This window comes from Pelophylax lessonae (genome assembly GCF_965119305.1).
Source record: "Pelophylax lessonae genome assembly, chromosome: 4".
Lineage (NCBI taxonomy): Eukaryota > Metazoa > Chordata > Amphibia > Anura > Ranidae > Pelophylax > Pelophylax lessonae.
Window position 1 is genome coordinate 332,244,281 of NC_138771.1, and position 20,885 is coordinate 332,265,165.

Below are 20,885 nucleotides of genomic sequence, written 5' to 3' on the forward strand. Positions count from 1 at the left end.
GTACCCCATTGTCAGTCCATCAAAGGTTTAGTAGCATTGGAACCCTCAGATCTCCCCAATAAACATTTACTCCAGAACAGCGTCACTCCAGACTTCAAGAGAAGAAAGGGTTAATGGCGACCTACCATGATCTGGTTATGTGAAACTGCTAATCTTTCTAATCCCTCGTTACACATTCGCCTATATGAATTATAGCTTTCTTTATTTCAAGGGGAAACCCATCGAGCTATCGTAACCACGATCGGGAAAGCTTTTACCACAATATAACCGGCAGCCTGGCTGTGCAGTTACGGGATAATAACATATTTCAAGCAGAAGATGGAATAAAAAGAACAAAAGGTGACCAAAAGAAGCCAATGTGGAAGTTCCAGCACAGGCTGCTGAGTGTGGAGTCCTATCTCAGTCTATGAAGAAAGCAGAGCGAGGACTCTCTGCCAAGTGTTAGATGATCCATGGCATCACTTCAATACATCCAATGAATATTGCAGCTCAGGGAGAGGGTTACGTATAGACGATGGAGGTTTATTTCATAGGAATGGGATTGAAATGGATTTATTGCCCACTGGAAAGCACAAATGACCAGAAAAATGTTCATAGGGATATGCTCTCCAATATCAACATGGGACAATAATGTATATTTCATAAATAAAGAAATAAACCAACCTGGCAGGATAATATGGATATGAGAACCTTTACCAGCTTTATTATACTATTACTCAGATCAGAACAGGGATTTATAGTAGTAGTGGATGGGAATGTTTCTATATATACCCAGTTTTCCAAAACCAATGGATGAATCCAAACACTGAAGACTAGTATCACTGCCCCAGGCCATATTAGCAAAGATCAGAGTTACCCGACTGTAGTTCTGATATGGTGCTTCCTCCAGATCAGCCAACCTGTCATACACTACTCATCATAGGGTTACCTTAAAAGAGTACCTGTCTTACAAGACCCATCAGAGTTCACATAAAGAGTATATGTCCCTCACTACCCATCAAGGAGTTCATATAAAAAGTATCTGTCTTACACTACCCATCAGAGTTCATATAAAGAGTACCTTTGCCTCACTACCCATCAAAGAGTTCATATAAAAAGAGTACCTGTCTTACACAACTCATCGAAGAGTTCATATAAAGAGTACCTGTCTTATGGCGCTTTTCCACTGCATAGAACCGTACCGGCTCGGCACGCTTTTGTGCTTTTCCACTGCGGTACCGCATGGTATAGGGTCGGAACGGTTCGGTGCGGTATAGGTTTGCTTTTCCACTGCATGGAACCGAACGGTACGGCTCTGAAAAAACAGTACCTACTCGATTGTGGTTCCAACAGGTACCAAACTGGTACCATATCCCACAATCCTTTGCATGCAGTCACTACTAGCCACTGATTGGTCAGAGAATCACACCCACCCCGTTGTTATCCCACCCACTTAACTTTAGTACTACTTTAGTGGAAAAGCAAACCTATACCGTACCGTACCGTTCCGACACTATACCATGCGGTACCGCAGTGGAAAAGCAAACCGGGCCAAGCAGGGCCGAGTAGAGCCGAGCCGGTACTAGCAGTGGAAAAGTGCCATTACACAACTCATCGAAGAGTTCATATAAAGAGTACCTGTCTTACACTACCCATCAAAGAGTTCATATAAAGAGTACCTGTCCCTCACTACCCATCAAAGAGTTCATATAAAGAGTACCTGTCCCTCACTACCCATCAAAGAGTTCATATAAAGAGTACCTGTCCCTCACTACCCATCAAAGAGTTCATATAAAGAGTACCTGTCCTACACTACCCATCAAAGAGTTCATATAAAGAGTACCTGTCCCTCACTACCCATCAAAGAGTTCATATAAAGAGTACCTGTCCCTCACTACCCATCAAAGAGTTCATATAAAGAGTACCTGTCCTACACTACCCATCAAAGAGTTCATATAAAGAGTATCTGTCTTACACTACCCATCAAAGAGTTCATATAAAGAGTACCTGTCCCTCACTACCCATCAAAGAGTTCATATAAAGAGTACCTGTCCTACACTACCCATCAAAGAGTTCATATAAAGAGTACCTGTCCTACACTACCCATCAAAGAGTTCATATAAAGAGTATCTGTCTTACACTACCCATCAAAGAGTTCATATAAAGAGTACCTGTCCCTCACTACCCATCAAAGAGTTCATATAAAGAGTACCTGTCCTACACTACCCATCAAAGAGTTCATATAAAGAGTACCTGTCCCTCACTACCCATCAAAGAGTTCATATAAAGAGTACCTGTCCTACACTACCCATCAAAGAGTTCATATAAAGAGTATCTGTCTTACACTACCCATCAAAGAGTTCATATAAAGAGTACCTGTCCCTCACTACCCATCAAAGAGTTCATATAAAGAGTACCTGTCCTACACTACCCATCAAAGAGTTCATATAAAGAGTATCTGTCTTACACTACCCATCAAACAGTTCATATAAAGAGTACCTGTCTTACACTATTCTGAGGGTTAACCTAAAGAGAGTCAAGAGAAGGGCAACAAAGATAATTAGGGAAATGGAGGACATCAGCTATTAGGAAAGACTACAAGCACTGAACTTATTCTCTCTGGAGAAGAGACGCTTGAGAGGGGATATGATATCAATGTACAAATACCGTACTGGTGATGACCATAGCATAAGGAACAAGCTTTTCAGAGAAAGGGAATTCAATAAGACACAGGGCCACTCACTAAAACTAGAAGAAAAGCAGTTTAACCTTAAACTGCGTAAGGGGTTTTTTACTGTCTGAGCAGTAAGGATGTGGAATTCTCTTCCACAAGCAGTGGTATCAGCAGGAAGCATTGATAGTTTAAAAAAAAAAAAACTATTAGATGGGCACCTTAAAGGTCGCAACATTCAGGGGTATACAATGTATGGTTAACAGCAAACACACACATCATAGGTTGAACTGGATGGACTGGTGTCTTTTTTTTTTCAACCTCAATATGTAACTATGCAAAAAGTACCTGTCTTACACTATTCATCATAGGGTCAATTTAAAGTGTTTGTAAAACCAGAAGGTTTTTTTTTTTTATCTTAATGCATTTTATGCATTAAAAAAAAAAAAAAAAAAAAGCCTTCTGTGTGCAGCAGCCCCCCTAATACTTACCTGAGCCCATCTCTATCCAGCGATGTTGCAGGAGTGTCTCGGCTGCCCATTGGCTCCCAGAGGGTACAGGGCCAGGTCGCAGCTCCATGTCTAAATGTATACACAGAGCTGCAGCTCGGCTTAGGTGCCTCTGTAGCAAGCTGCTTGCTGTGGGGGCACTCAACAGGAGGGAGGGGCCAGAAGCACAGAAGAGGGACCCAAGAAGAGGAGGATCCAGGCTGCTCTGTGCAAAACTACTACACAGGAGCAGGTAAGTGTGTATAACATGTTTGTTATTTTTAACAAAAAAAACACAAGACTTTACAAATTACTTTAAAGAGCACCTGTCATACACTATTCATTATAGGATTAACTTAAAGTGCACCTGTCTTACTCTATTCAAAGCAGTCAACTTAAAGTGCGCGTGTCTTACACTACCCAATCAGAGGGTTAGGTTAAAGACTGCCTATCCTAAGCCTAGTACACACGGGCCGAATGTCAGGCAACATTGGCAGGTTCAATAAAACCTGGCCAACATTTAGTCTGTGTGTATGGCAACCAGCCCAACAGAAGCCGGCCAGATGAGCATACTGGAAAACCAACAGCCGATCCGCTCCTGATCAGCGCTCTCAGCCAATGACTGGGTTGAATAAAAAAAACCCTGATAGTATGTACTAGGCTTTACATTATCCATCACCGGGGCAAATTAAAGAGCGCCTCACACTATTCATCATAGGGTTAACTTATAGCGGATCTTCACTGTATCTGAACACCACAAACCAAAAACCCTATTTACTTAGGTTTTAATATTCAAAGCAAACTACCCCATCCATCCCATGTCTCCATGCTTTATTGTGTTAAGAAATAACTTTGAAAAATAAACCCCTAGCATTTCTGGCCATGGCCATATTGAGTAAGGGCAAAATATTGATGGAATCCATCTGCCCTTAGCTCAAGCATGCATTCAGTACGGTGTGCTTAGCTGGAAAAACCCCTCCTTCTCTCCCAAAGACTTCTGGGATGTAGGACATCATTTGCCTAGCCAAGAAACCAGGAAGTAACAGAAGAAATGTGAAAAAAAGGTAAAATAGGATCTAGTTTCCTATCTATTCACTAATGCTGCACGAGGAATAAAAAATAATCAATTTTGATCAGAAGAGTGGCGTTCCACTTTAAAAACCACCTGTATTTCACTACTCATCATAGGGTTAACTTCAACAGGATCCATCAATATGTGCTGTGCTTGGGTCCCCAGTTCTGCACCCCAAGTACCAGCATACTTACTGGTTTCAAAACTTCTTGCTGAATTTCTACTTTATAAGGAAAATGCAGCTGCTGACCACAAGCTAGAGGTTCCAATGTAGATGGGAATCCGGTCAGGATCAATAGAAGTGAAATCTCCCACAGATTTATTAAGCCAGCTGGTGACTATCAGTCTATGCCACCCACAACTGAGATCACTTAAAAATGGAGCAGTTCTTACATACATGAACCAGATTCAGCACAATACAGCGGGGTTCTGCCAATAGGAATGGCCTGGGTCAGTTTATGTCCCCTGTGTCTAGTGTGATTGCGGACATTATAGCCACATCAGTCCCAAAAAAACAGACTTGTGAAGGATATACAAGGCTGCCTTGTGTAGACATGGATTGCTGAACTTCATAAGTCCCTGTGTCCTCCCACACCAAGGAATGGAGACACAGTAACCATCAATGGAGCTATTCTCACATCACCCACAACTTTCACATCTAAGGAGGCACCTGCCTGGGCTCTGGACATGCCTACTGTGTGCTGGCTCTGTGACAGCTACTTGCTAACCAGCACAGCATTGCAAACTGTCACACAGCCGTTGAGATTCAAAAGCCTCAACACACACACACACACACTTCACCTAGAGATCCACAGCGGCCCCGCCCACACATCACATTCTATCACCTCCATACATCGCTGCTGCTACTACTACTGGGTTCTATAGAGACTGACAGGAGATCGGTAATCACTGCTCACCTCCATATATTGTTACATGGTATATACAGTGACAGACAGGAGATCGGTGATCACTGCTCACCTCCATACATTGTTACATGGTATATACATAGCCAGACAGGAGATCGGTGATCACTGCTCACCTCCATACATTGTTACATGGTATATACATAGCCAGACAGGAGATCGGTGATCACTGCTCACCTCCATACATTGTTACATGGTATATACATAGCCAGACAGGAGATCGGTGATCACTGCTCGCCTCCATACATTGTTACATGGTATATACAGTGACAGACAGGAGATCGGTGATCACTTCTCACCTCCATACATTGTTACATGGTATATACATAGCCAGACAGGAGATCGGTGATCACTGCTCACCTCCATACATTGTTACATGGTATATACATAGCCAGACAGGAGATCGGTGATCACTGCTCACCTCCATACATTGTTACATGGTATATACATAGCCAGACAGGAGATCGGTGATCACTGCTCGCCTCCATACATTGTTACATGGTATATACAGTGACAGACAGGAGATCGGTGATCACTGCTCACCTCCATACATTGTTACATGGTATATACAGTGACAGACAGGAGATCGGTGATCACTGCTCACCTCCATACATTGTTACATGGTATATACACAGCCAGACAGGAGATCGGTGATCACTGCTCGCCTCCATATACTGCTACATGGTATATACACAGCCAGACAGGAGATCAGTGATCACTGCTCACCTCCATACATGATTGCTACATGGTATATACAGAGCCAGACAAGAGATCGGCGAACATTGCTCACCTCCAAACATTGCTATGCAGCATATACAGAGCCAGGAAGGAGATCGGTGATCACTGCTCACCTCCATATATTGTTACATGGTATATACAGAGCCAGGAAGGAGATCAGTGATCACTGTTCACCTCCATATATTGCTACAGGGTATATACACAGCCAGACAAGAGATCGGTGATCACTGCTCACCTTCATAAATTGCTACATGGTATATACAGTGACAAACTATACAGTGACTATCAGGAGATCGGTGATCAATGCTCACCTCCATATATTGCTACATGGTAAATACAGAGCCAGACAGGAGATCGGTGATCACTGCTCGCCTCCATACAATGCTACATGGATATACACAGCCAGACAGGAGATCGGTGATCACTGCTCACCTCCATATATTGCTACATTGTATATACAGTGACAGACAGGAGATCAATGATCACCTCCATACAATGCTACATGGTATATACACAGCCAGACAGGAGATCGGTGATCACTGCTCACCTCCATACAATGCTACATGGATATACACAGCCAGACAGGAGATCGGTGATCACTGCTCACCTCCATATATTGCTACATTGTATATACAGTGACAGACAGGAGATCAATGATCACCTCCATACAATGCTACATGGTATATACACAGCCAGACAGGAGATCGGTGATCACTGCTCGCCTCCATACAATGCTACATGGATATACACAGCCAGACAGGAGATCGGTGATCACAGCTCATCTCCATACATTGCTAAACAGCATATACAGAGCCAGACAGGAGATCGGTGATCACTGCTCACCTCCATACATTGCTACATGGTATATACAGAGCCAGAGTACACAGTGTATACAGCATGTAGCATTGCTCACCTCCATACATTGCTACATGCCATGGTATATACAGTGACAGACAGGCGATCAGTGATCACTGCTTAGCTACATACAATACTTTATAGTATGTACAGAACCAGACAGGAGATGGATCAGTGATCACTGCTCATCCATGGTTGCTCTATACAGGCCAAGCAGGTCACCTCCATACATCGTATATACAGATCCGATCATTGCTCCCCTTCATGTATGTCTGTCTATACAGAGTCAGACATCAGATCGGTACCAGCGATCATTTGTCTTTTCAAAAATAAACATCCTTCCGGTTCCCCACTCCGCTCTATCCTATGGGGTGCAGGAGATCCCTCTGATCCCCTCATTGATCCCATTCTCTGGATTTCTCCTTCCTCACAGACATGCAATCATCAATGATCCACCAAATAAGATATGCCCATACATGTATAACAGGCTGGATATCACATGGAGGATGGACATGACACAGGTCCCCCTCCTGTGTGTAATCGGCACCATAGATCCCCGAGGACTGGTCCCAGGATGCCGAATGCTGGCTCACCTGGCAGGGTTTTGTGCACCGTGTTCCCCATAGCGGTAGGTGCAGCGCTTGTAGCAGCAGCAAGAGATCACTGAGCCCTGTCCGGGCCACTGAAGGTCCATTTAATCCTTCTCTTCCGGTAAATGCTTAGGCTGCACAGAGATCCGGGTATCGGTGCCGGTCCTCCCGGTCTATGGACTCCTCCGCTGGCAGTCTCCGTGCACAGCTACAGCCGGAGCCGAATGACTACATCTCCAGCCACAGCCGCTCCATCACCGACGAGAGGCGGGGCCGCACTGACAGCCAAGACACGCCCCGCCCTCGCAGCCTCTATCCCTCTCATCCTGAATTGATGAGGCTCAGCGGGGGGTAGAGATCGGGCGACCAATACATGACACAACCTCACCCTATTCTATACTTTCCTATTGGAAGAGGATCTCTGTACACAGACTGATCCAGCAACCCTCCATGTATGTCACCTTCCTTCCTGATTGCCACAAGAAATCAAATGTGAATGCCAGTTCATCATCACCATAGTCACTTCTATTATACACAACATTTCAGGCCTTCCTGGTCCTAGAAAATTGTGATCATGTATTGGTATGAGATGAGGAGTCCTATTTATTGATGGTAGAAAAAAGAATTACTACACTGAACACAATTATAAACACAACACATTTATTTTTGCCCCCATTTTTCATGAGCTGAACTCAAAGATCTAAGACTTTTTCTATGTACACAAAAGGCCTATTTCTCTCAAATATTATTCACAAATCTGTGTAAAGCCTAGTACACACGCAACGATTATCGGCCGACCATTAGATTTTTCCCTGTCGAAATCTGTACTGACTGCACGAAAATCGGCCGTGTTTTGACGAAAACTTTATAGCCTGCACACCAGATATTTTTTGGCCGAAAAGTCGGAGTCGGTTGTCGGAAGCATCATACTAACAAGCTGAAAATCGGCAGTTCGGTCGGACGAAAATTCCCTGCCGATTTCCGACGCATGTGTATGAGGCTTAAATCTGTGTTAGTGAGCACTTCTCCTTTGCCGAGATAATCCATCCACCTCACAAGTGTGGCATATGAAGATGCTGATTAGACAGCATGATTATTGCATAGGTGTGCCTTAGGCTGGCCACAATAAAAGACCACTCTAAAATGTGCAGTTTTATCACACAGCACAATGCCACCACAAGTTTTAAGGGAGCGTGCAATTGGTATGCTGACTGCAAGAATGTCCACCAGAGCTGTCGCCGGTGAATTGAATGTTCATTTCTCTACCATAAACCGTCTCCAAAGGCGTTTCAGAGAATTTGGCAGTAAATCCAACCGGCCTCACAACCGCAGACCACGTGTAACCACACCAGCCCAGGCCCTCCACATCCAGCATCTTCACCTCCAACATCGTCTGAGACCAGCTACCCGGACAGCTGTGGCAACAATCGGTTTGCATAACCAAAGAATTTCTGCACAAACTGTCAGAAACCGTCTCAGGAAAGCTCATCTTCATGCTCGTCATCCTCATCGGGGTCTCGAGCGGACTGCAGTTCGTTGTCATAACTGACTTGAGTGGGCAAATGCTCACATTCTATGGCGTCTGGCACTTTGGATAGGTGTTCTCCTCATGGATGAATCCCGGTTTTCACTGTACAGGGCAGATGGCAGACAGCATGTATGGTGTTGAGTGAGTAAGCGGTTTGCTGATGTCAACGTTGTGGATCGAGTGGCCCATGGTGGCGGTGGGGTTATGGTTTGGGCAGGCGCATTTTATAGACAACGAACACAGGTGCATTTTATTGATGGCATTTTGAATGCACAGAGTGCACACCGTGACGAGATCCTGAGACCCATTGTTGTGCCATTCACCCACGACCATCACCTCATGTTGCAGCATGATAATGCACGGCCCCATGTTACAAGGATCTGCACACAATTCCTGGAAGCTGAAAACATCCCAGTTCTTGCATGGCCAGCATACTCACCAGACATGTCACCCATTCAGCATATTTGGGATGCTCTGGATTGGCGTATATGACAGAGTGTTCAAGGTCCTGCCAATATCCAGCAACTTTACACAGCCATTGAAGAGGAGTGGACCAACATTCCACAGGCCACAATCAACAACCTGATCAACTATGTGAAGGAAATGTGTTGCACTGGGTGAGGAAAATGGTGGTCACTCCAGATACTGACTGGTTTTCGGACCCCCCAAAGTAAAACTGCACATTTTAGAGTGGCCTTTTATTGTGGCCAGCCTAAGGCACACCTGTGCAATAATCATGCTATCTAATTGGCATCTTGATATGCCACACCTGTGAGGTGGATGGATTATCTCTGCAAAGGAGAAGTACTCACTAATGGCCTGAATACACGATAAGAAAATTGGCCGAAAATTTCCGTTCAGCGAACGATCGGCTGATATTCTACTCGTTAATGCCCAGCCATCAATGACCGATATCGATATTGTGAACGAAAAATACTGTTTGAAAAAAACGAAAAATTCTGTCGTCTCCTTTGCGAATGAATGATATTCTATACGTTGGTGTTAAGGTCGTTCATTTGAAATCTGTAGAACATCATCACGCTGAACACTGTTTCGATGGTCGGCGGTCAACGGTCGGGCGATATTCGTCCCGTGTATGTTGGCAACGTTTTCAACCAACGAACGCTTTTTCATTAGTCGGTGGTCGAATGATCGGGCGATATTCTAATTGTGTATTCCGGCCATAACACAGATTTGTATAAATCTGAGAGAAATAGGTCTTTTGTGTATGTAGAAAAAGTCTTAGATCTTTGTTCATCTCATGAAAAATGGGGGAAAAAACAAAAGTGTTGTGTTGATAATTTTGATCAGTGTATGACCATAGACCAGCTTTTTTTTTTAATCCCTTCTGGATCGTAAGATTTTCCCCCTTAATGACCAGCCCATTTTTTGCGATTTCCCCCCCCCCCCCACAAATAGAACTTTCTTTTGGTGGTATTTGATCACCTGTGTGATTTTTATTTTTTGCGCTATAAGCAAAAAATCAGCAACAATTCTGAAAAAAGAAAATGTATTTTCGTACATCACGGGACACAGAGCCATAAATCAAAACATCTGGGTTATATAGCCACCTACAGGTGAAGGACACTGGCAACCAATCAGCAAGGATGCCCCCCTGTATAACCCCTCCCACACAGGAAATATCTCAGTTTTTTCACCAGTGTCTAAAGGTGATGGTAAAAGCAAAGAAAACAAAGAAAGGGCGCACCACCTAGCGCATTATCCTCAATAAAGGCTTTATTTGTGTAACATTAAAAAATGGCTACTCACAGACATAGATGTAAATATAGCATATCGAGCTCATTTGCCCAAATGTCCGGATAGGTCCAAATAATCGGTTATGGACTAAAAGCCTTTATTGAGGATAATGCGCTAGGTCGGTGCGCCCTTTCTTTGTTTTCTTTGCTTTTAGTACCGGTGGACTACCCCAGTCCGTTATGGGCAGCAAGACCTTAGCCATCTGAGAAGCCAGGTGTGAGTCCCGGGAGGAGTGTGGTCAGGAGGCTTGGATTCCAAGCGCAGGAGAAAGGTGTTTCACCTTATTGTTTTTTGGAGTATCTAAAGGTGATGGTCACTGTGGAGAGTCCCTCCACATTTCACTGCAAAGAAAGAAGATATGCTACATACCCCAATGAAAGATCACTGAATCTAAGGCGTCAGCTATCAGATCCATCTTAAACAGTCAATGGACTAAAAAGATGGCACCTGAGTTCCCCTTTAATATTCCGGTCAGAGCTCCCCTTTAATATTCCGGTCAGAGCTCCCCTTTAATATTCCGGTCAGAGCTCCCCTTTATTATTCCGGTCAGAGTTCCCCTTTATTATTCCGGTCAGAGTTCCCCTTTATTATTCCGGTCAGAGTTCCCCTTTATTATTCCAGTCATAGTTCCCCTTTATTATTCCAGTCAGAGTTCCCCTTTATTGTTCCAGTCAGAGCTCCCCTTTAATATTCCGGTCAGAGCTCCCCTTTAATGTTCCAGTCAGAGCTACCCTTTATTATTGAGGTCAGAGTTCCCCTTTATTATTCCAGTCAGAGTTCCCCTTTATTATTCCAGTCAGAGTTCCCCTTTATTATTCCAGTCAGAGTTCCCCTTTATTATTCCGGTCAGAGTTCCCCTTTATTATTCCGGTCAGAGTTCCCCTTTATTATTCCAGTCAGAGTTCCCCTTTATTATTCCAGTCAGAGTTCCCCTTTATTATTCCGGTCAGAGCTCCCCTTTAATATTCCGGTCAGAGCTCCCCTTTAATGTTCCAGTCAGAGTTCCCCTTTATTATTCCGGTCAGAGTTCCCCTTTATTATTCCGGTCAGAGTTCCCCTTTATTATTCCAGTCAGAGTTCCCCTTTAATATTCCAGTCAGGGTTCCCCTTTAATATTCCAGTCAGATTTCCATTTAACTACTTAAGCCCCGGAAGATTTTACCCCCTTCCTGACCAGGCCCTATTTTGCGATTCGGCACTGCGTGACTTTAAAGGACAATTGCGCGGTCGTGCGAAGCTTTACCTAAACAAATTTGACGTCCTTTTTTTTCCCACAAACAGAGCTTTCTTTTGGTGGTATTTGATCACCTGTGTGATTTTTACTTTTTGCGCTATAAACAAAAAAAGAGCGTAAATAACAATATTTTTCACATTTTTTTATATGAAATTCCCAAAAAAAAATGTAAAAATCAAATTTTTTTAACATTTTAGGCCAATTTGTTTTCTGCTACATATGTTTGGTAAAAAAAAAATCTCAATAAGCGTATTTTGATTGGTTTGCGCAAAAGTTATTGCGTTTACTAACTAAGGGAAAGATTTTTGTCATTTTTGTTGTTTTTTTTTTTTTTTTTTTTAACGAGTAATGGCGGCGATCTGCGTTTTTTTTTTTTTTTTGCGGGACTGCTACATTGCGGCGGACAGATCGGACCCTTGACTGACATTTTTGACACTTTTGGGGGTACCAGTGACATTACTACAGTAATCAGTGCTATATATATGCACTGTTACTGTAAAAATGACACTGGCAGGGAAGGGGTTAACTTTATTGGTGATGCAGGGGTTAAGTGTGTCTCTAGGGGCGTGCTTCTATCTGTCAAGGGATGTGGCTGTGGTGTAACAACAGAGACATACGATCCTACATAGCAGGACCATATGATTCTTACACAGGGGAGAATGACAGGCGGCTTTGTTTACATCAGCCTCCTGCCTTTCTCCCTCTCCACCGGGTGATCGCGAGTGACCGGCGGACATCGGGTCAGATGTACATTGCTACCCGTAAAAAGGAAGAACAAGCGTCGTCCTTTTAAGATCCCCAGCACTCATGCTACCAATGCTTCTTATTTCAAACAGTGGCGACGGCCGCAACAATCTGGGTCCAGAACCAAGCCTTCAGGGCAGGGCCAGGAAAAGCCCTGGACCCATAGATCAGCCAAGTCGTCCTCTAAGCCTACTCTGTGAAGGGGCGCCCCCACTCACTTGGGTGGGGGGAAGGCTGCTGCAGTTCTCAAAGATTTATGTAATTTTTATTTTTATTTTTTTACTACTAATGGTGGCAATCAGCAGCGATTTTTAGCAGGACTGCGACATCGCGGCAGACAGATCTGACCCCTAACTGACTTTTTTTTACACTTTTGGGGGGACCAGTGACATTACTACAGTAATCCATGCTAAAAATATGCACTGTTACTGTAATGTAATGATTTAGCAGAAATCAGACATAATTCAGGTTCTCTAGGTACCTCTGTGTACATTCACTTTTTCACAAGAAATGAAACTAACACCGTACACCCTGCCTCCACTGGCCCCCACTGCACTTAAAGCAGAGCTCCAGTGTGGAAAAAAAAAGTCAGCAGCTGCAAATACTGTAGCTGCTGACTTTTAACATCAGGACACTTCGCTGTTCAGGGATTCCGCGATGTTGGCACCCCAAGCTGATTTGTCAATCGACTTCGGGTGCAGGCGTCGGCATTGAAAGTAAGGGAAACCGGAAGCGAAGCCCTCATGAGGCTCCACAGCTGGTTTCCTACTGTGCATCCATGAGTCTCACTGTGCTTTCTGAATGGTCTTACCCTTTTGTGGGCCTCTGCGTGTCCCAGAAGGCAGCTGGGGAAGGAGGGGCCAGAATGTCGTAGATTGCAGATCGGGGATCTTACCCAGAAGTGGGAGTGGGTACCTGTCAAAACCAGGTATTGGCTCCCCCTCCCCTCCAAAATGTGCCAAAGGTGGCAGTGGAGCGGAGGGGAGGGGAGGACGCGAACAAGCAGAGCTTTCCCTTTTGGGTGGAGCTCGGCTTTAACTCCATGGATGATTAGCTAGCTTTCCAACCGCTGCAAGGATCTGGGGATTTGCAAACTGCAGTCTTCTTCCCCTTCTTTCCTTAGAGATGCCGAAATAGATCAGAGCGATTCTGATTGGTCAAAGCCGTCACGTGCCAGCACATAACCAATCAGAATCACTCTGATCCATCCACCTATTACCTATCAAGCCTGAAGACAAACCGCTTCTGCTGTGGTCTCTTTTTTTTAAAGTGATTGTAAAGTGATTGTAAAGGTGGAAGGTTTTTTATCTTAATGCATTTTATCTTAATGCATCTGCGTGTAGTAGCTCCCCTAATACTTCCTGGAGCCCAGTGGCGGCCTGTGCATAGGGGGCGCCAGGGCGCCCCCCCCCCCCCCCCCCTGAAAAAAAGGAAAGAAAAAAAGTTTACAAAAAGAATAAAGTTAAAAAAAAAAATCCAGTTCGCCGGCCTATGTGGTGGCTATGGGGGGGGGGGGGGTTTACGACCCAGCAGAGGCGCCGATTGGCTGCCTTCTGGGGCGTAACCTGGGCGCAGGTCATAGCGCTAGGACACCCCCACTTTCGTAAAATCCTGGCTGTGATTGGTCCAGTCTCCAGCCTGGACCAATCATCATCCAGGACATCCGATTGCTGACCCCGCTGACGTCGCAATGGGGGCGGTGCCGGTGCGTGCGTCAGTCACGCACCGACACCGGTCTACAGGAGTGACTACGGACCACCTGACCTGGCTGACAGACTCGAGGAGTGGAGTGACACTCCCTCCGACGCCGCTGTGAGAAAACACCCTCCCTTGGCACTCTCCTCTTCTCCACCCGGCCCCCCTCCGCAGTGTCGATATTGGGTTCCAGCTTCCAGCTGTGAGATAACAGTCCGCAGACTCCGCAGAGCCAGCCCAGAGACGCTACGCCCCAGTCCCGCAGGCCGCAGACAGACCCGCAGCAGCAGTGAGACTGAGCCGCCAAGCCGGTAAGTGATGCCTCTGGGGGGGGGGGGAACGGGCCGGCCTGCACACTGTCGCAGTCTGGTGCCTTGAAGGGGGCACGCACGCTGGTCTCTCTCTGCGTTGATGGGGGGGGGGGCGTGTTACATGCCTGTGCCTGTGTACAATGACCTGTGCCATGACCTTACCATCACCTGTGCCATGCCTATTCCATCACCTGTGTCATGCCTGTACCATCTGTGCCATGCCTATTCCATCACCTGTGCCATGCCTGTACCATCACCTGTGCCATGCCTGTACCATCACCTGTGCCATGCCTGTACCATCACCTGTGCCATGCCTATACCATCTGTGCCATGCCTGTGACATGCCTGTACCATCACCTGTGCCATGCCTGTACCATCACCTGTGCCATGCCTATACCATCTGTGCCATGCCTGTACCATCACCTGTGACATGCCTGTACCATGACCTATGACATGCCTGTACCATCATCTGTGCCATGCCTATTCCATCCCCTGTGCCAAGCCTGTACCATCACCTGTGCCATGCCTATACCATCATCTGTGCCATGCCTGTACCATCACCTGTGCCATGCCTATACCATCTGTGCCATGCCTTTACCATCACCTGTGCCATGCCTGTACCATGACCTGTGCCATGCCTGTACCATCACCTGTGCCATGCCTGTACCATCATCTGTGCCATGCCTGTATCATGACCTCAAAGTCACGCAATTTTTTACCGCGTTTTTTGCCGCGAAGCAATACCTATTACATTTTTCTTTTTGCGCCCCCCCAAAAATTTTGAGCACCAGCCACCACTGCTGGAGCCCCCTCTCGATCCAGTGATATCCACGACTGTCTCAGCCATCCGGGACTCCCCTCCTCATTGGCTAAGACACAGCAGTGGCCCCATTGGCTCCCGCTGCTGTCAATCAAAGTCAGTTAGCCAATAAGGAGACAGAGGAGTAGAACATGGATTGACGTCGGTAACAATGCCCAATAATTGCTGTCAGTAAGCAGATTAGTGCCCCATCATTGGTGTTAGTGAGCAGAATAGTGCCCCATCATTGATGTCAGTGGGAGGAGTAGTATCCCATCATTGGTGTCAGTGGGAGGAGTAGTGTCCCATCATTTGTGCCAGTGAGTGGAATAGTGTCCGATCATTTGTGTCAGCGAGAATAATAGCACCCCATCATTGTGTCAGTGGGAGGAATAGTGTCCCATCATTGGTGTCAGTGGGAGGAATAGTGTCCCATCATTGGTGTCAGTGGGAGGAATAGTGTCCCATCATTGGTGTCAGTGGGAGGAATAGTGTCCCATCTATGATGTCAGTGAGAGGAATAGTTTCTCCTCATTGGTGTCAGTGAGTGGAATAGTGCCCTATCATTGGTGTCAGTGAGTGGAATAGTGCCCCATCATTGGTGTCAGTGAGTGGAATAGTGCCCTATCATTGGTGTCAGTTGGAGGAATAGTGTCCCATTGTTGTCAGTGAGTGGAATAGTGCCCCATCATTGGTGTCAGTGGGAGGAATAGTTTCTCCTCATTGGTGTCAGTGAGTGGAATAGTGCCCCATCATTGGTGTCAGTGGGAGGAATAGTTTCTCCTCATTGGTGTCAGTGAGTGGAATAGTGTCCCAACATTGGTGTCAGTGAGTGGAATAGTGCCACATCATTGGTGTCAGTGAGAGAAATAGTGCCCCATTATTGGTGTTAGTGGGAGGAATAGTGTCCCATTGTTGTCAGTGAGTGGAATAGTGCCCCATCATTGGTGTCAGTGGGAGGAATAGTGTCCCATCATTGGTGTCAGTGATCCAAATAGTGCCCCATAGTTGGTGTCAGTGGGAGGAATAGTGTCCCACTGTTGATTTCAGTAGCAGGAACTATGTCCCATTGTTAATGTTAATGGGAGGAATAGTGCCTCAAAGACCAGATAAAGGCAAGAAAAGGGCCACAGTTTTGGGACCACTGTATTAGATGCTTCAGCTTGACAAATATACTTTCCCTCTGATGGCAGTGATCTAAGCCTATTTTCTTATACACAGCTAGAGTGTTTGGATCTGACCCTGCTGGAATGGGAAGTACTGGATAAGAGGTATGAGCACTATAGGCACCTTTGCATTTCACATCAGACAGGGCATAGTGTCTTCCAAACCAGGCCCTTCCTCTTAGATCAATGGAATACTTGCTTTTCCCAGAAATACTGCTAGTACCAAATGGTGGGCAGCAGGCACCGCAGCCTCTACAGAAAACAATAAAGACATTGTTCACATGTGCATTTTTAGATGTGATTTCATGCAGTTTGACCTTTAAGAAACTACTTTCGTTTTTAGCTAAATAAAATTGGCATAGTAACTTTGGGGGCAACATATTAGGGTCATTTAATCTATAGCACCCAAAATAAAGCTTAATGCCAGGCAAACAGCTAAATATGCAGATTAAACAATATATATACTGTGTGTGTATATATATATATATATATATATATATATATATATATATAGCTGTTTATCTGCCAAAGAACTTGTGTTTCTGTCCATTCTGTCTTAAAATTTACACAGCTCTGCCACGCAGCACAACCATATCTGGCAGAGCAAGTTACGCTTATTCCCTTTTCACATGAGGCGGACTCTGGCAGCGGATCCACCTGCTCAGCGGTCATTCTCTCTACTGCTCCCCGCTTAACAGGTGGATGACAGATCCGTGTCCGCTCCGCTGATGCAGAGCAGACATGGACACAGCCTGCTGTTCTCTGAGGCGGTCGGACAAAAACAGACCGCCTATACGTTTCCATCCTACCGTCATCCAATCCGCCAGCCAGACAGGAAATGGATCCCCATCCGTCTGTTTTTAGCAGACAGGATAGGATGTCTGAGGGTGTCAGTGAACACATGTCATGTCACATGTCCGCTGATATACGCCTGCCCTATAGCGAGCAATGGATGGTCCGATTGGGTCCACCAAAAAAACTGACAGGTGGACACAATCGGTCCATCATTATGAAAGAGGCCTTACAGTTCTTGTCCCTCCCCCAGCTTGTACCTGGACAGTAAAAGGAAAAGCCACAGATTGATGATCTCATCTTTCAGTTACTCAGCTTGTAGGCAGGCTGTAGGCATCTGCCTTCAAAGGGAATGCACCATGTTGGTAAACTAGCTAGTCTGCTCAGGTTAGGGAAGGGTTAAGGCTAGTTCTTCAGTTCCTGCTATTTCTGGGCTCCCTCCCTCCCTCCCTCCCTCCCAGTGCTGTTATAAAAGGGGGAGGGCTCTGCTCAGAGGAAGTCTGCATGGGAAGAAGACAGAAACATGCACATCTAGATGTTTTTCTGCGATTTTTGTGCTCTAAGCCTCAGCTCTCAAAACGCCATACAAGACAATTCCCATTCATTTCAAAGGCCCCTGTTCACATCTGAGCGTTCTATCACCTTAAGCAAAACGCCCGTCGCTCAAAAAAGTTCACGAGCTTCTTTTTTGACAGATTACAGGCGTCTTTATTTTTTTTCATTGGTTACTTGTCAACCTAAAAATGCCTGCACAAAAACAGCTGTAAAATGCCTGTAAAATAGCAACGCTTCGATGTGAACGTAGCCCAAAGGTTTAATCTCCAGCTGCTTTACAGCGAGGGCTCTGCTCCAACTCTAGCCACATGGGAACAGAAAAATGAGGCTTACAGAAGAAGATGTAAGCCTTTACAGCCAGGAGCCACCCAGAAGCTCCCTGGGGCTCTCCTGCCACAGCATGGACCTGTACCAAGTAATGAACTCTTACATTTGCGAGGTATGCCTGGGCAGTCACCTCCTAGACTAGAGTAGCTAGTTAGGGATGGATGCATCAAAATGTGTTTGCACTACCTATTAAGATAAAGAACTTTCTGTAAAGTTTGTTAACTGTCTCCTGAGTCTGGTCTGAAGTCACTAAAGGGGTGCATAAGTACCTTATGGCAAAAACACTCCTTTGGGTCAGTAAAGTACATACTGGGTATGAAACAGGTCATTCACAAGGGGTTCACAAAGCAAGGAAGAGTAAAGCCATTGCTAAGGGTAACCAAGTGCAAGTTCCAGACACAAAGCAACCAGCCATTAGAAGTTGTATCTGGTCCTCTGGTAGCGAGAGGGGTCATGTTCTGTCTCTGTTCCTAGTAGGGATGATCGAACGGTTCGGGTCGACCATCGGTTCGACCCGAACATTGACTGTTAGAAATTCGGCTGAATTCCGAGTTCGGAATTTGGCAACCAGAACCGACCAAAATGCAATGGGACAGGAACTGGGCTTTAAAAAACCGTGATTGGACCAGAACCATCAGTAAAAGCCAATTGAGGGGGCAGGAAGATGCTAGGAATGTGATTGGAGTGACTAGGGGGTCCAGAGGCCAATCAGTAGTGAATACGCCCCCCAGTATATAAGATAGCCCCGCCAAATCGCTAGCACTGTAATACAGGGGCTGTGGAAGAGTGTTACGCCTGCTTCAAAAGTGTCATTTAGCAATTATTAGTGTGAGGAAAGGGATATCTAGTGTAGTTAGGGTACTATTTTCCACTATAGTTAGATTCAATAATCTAGTTTCTGTAGGGAAAGTGTTAAGTGTCAGGGTGACCGTAGTGTAGTGTAGGGTGAACTGACTGACTGCTATGGCAGGGTGACCAAACCCTTCCATGTCAGGGTGACCGCCATAGAAAAAAGATTGTTTGTATTAGAATTGCAGTAGAGCAGGGTAGTGGCTCCGCTACTTTCACACCCGGCCGTTTTTGTTGCAGGCGTTTATTGGGCTTTTTTGTGGACGTCTTTGGAGGCAGGCATGACATCTGAACTTCTGTTTAGGGGTATATATACACACACACATATATGTATATATACACATACACAAATATAGGTGTGAAAGTAGCAGAACCCTATGCCTGCGCTAAAGAAATTATTTGCAGGCATAGGGCTCCGCTCCTATCACACCTATATGTGTGTATGTGTATATATACATTTATGTGTGTGTGTATATATATACCCCTATACAGAAGTTCAGATGTTATGCCTGCCTCCAAAGACGCCCAAAAATACCCAAAAAAACGCCTGCAACAACACACCTGGGCGTTTTTGTTGCAGGCATTTTTTTGGGCATTTTTTGGGCGTCTTTGGAGGCAGGCATAACATCTGAACTTCTGTATAGGGGTATATATACACACACACATATACGTATATATACACATACACACATATAGGTGTGAAAGTAGCAGAACCCTATGCCTGTGCTAATTAAATTATTTGCAGGCATAGGGCTCCGCTTCTATCACACCTATATGTGTGTATGTGTATATCTACATATAAGTGTGTGTGTATATATATACCCCTATACAGAAGTTCAGATGCTATGCCTGCCTCCAAAGACGCCCAAAAAAATGCCTGCAACAAAAAGCCCAGGTGTGTTGTTGCAGGCGTTTTTTTGGGCATTTTTTAGGCGTCTTTGGAGGCAGGCATAACATCTGAACTTCTGTATAGGGGTATATATACACACACACATATATGTATTTATACACATACACACATATAGGTGTGATAGGAGCGGAGCCCTACGCCCGCAAATTTCATTAGCGCAGGCATAGGGTTCCGCTACTTTCACACCTATATGTGTGTATGTGTATATGTACGTATATGTGTGTGTGTATATATACCCCTACACATAAGTTCAGATGTCATGCCTGCCTCCAAAGGCGCCCACAAAAAAGCCCAATAAACACCTGCAACAAAAACGGCCAGGTGTGAAAATAGAGGAGCCCTATGCCTGCTCTACTGCAATTCTAATACAAACAATCTTTTTTTTCCCTGGTTCTGGACATGCTACAGAGCTGAAACTTCACATGTACACCTTTTAGACCCCCCAGACACTAAATCCAAAGAAATCTCATTTTTTTTTTTCAATAATTTTTTCAATAATTTGCTCTCTATCAAAAACGACAATTTTTAAGAACTTTTTTTTGTGTTTAAAATTGTGTTTTTTGATTACCGAAGTTCGGGTCCCATTGATTTCAATGGGGTTCTGGAATCCGGACCCGAACTTTCGGGAAGTTCAGGTGTTCTGGTCGAACCGAACTTTTCAAAAGTTCGATCATCCCTAGTTCCTAGTGGTTGGTATTCCCTAGCAACTGGAACCAAAATTGCATTACGGAGATCCATGGCCTGGTCACGAAGCACGTAAAGTGGTTAATAAGTGCCCCAATGAGGCCACGCTATGTGTATGGCAGGACCCCATTCTGTTACTGTAAGTGAGGTAACAGAGGTACACTGGACTGGTGGAGAGGGTGCATGCTCAGCACGTCCCTCCTAATGCAACCTACAA

General features: G+C 45.2%; 1 protein-coding gene across 1 annotated transcript in view; it reads right to left on the reverse strand.

Annotated features, from left to right (window-relative positions):
• The window catches only part of NEURL1B (neuralized E3 ubiquitin protein ligase 1B), a 101,819-nt gene extending 94,248 nt beyond the window's left edge, over positions 1-7,571 (reverse strand). Inside the window, exon 1 of the mRNA XM_082255916.1 lies at positions 7,320-7,571. Coding sequence (XP_082112042.1) covers positions 7,320-7,350 — 31 coding nt within the window. The 5' untranslated portion in view covers positions 7,351-7,571. The remainder of the gene's footprint in view (positions 1-7,319) is intronic.
• Positions 7,572-20,885: the final 13,314 nt, after the last annotated feature.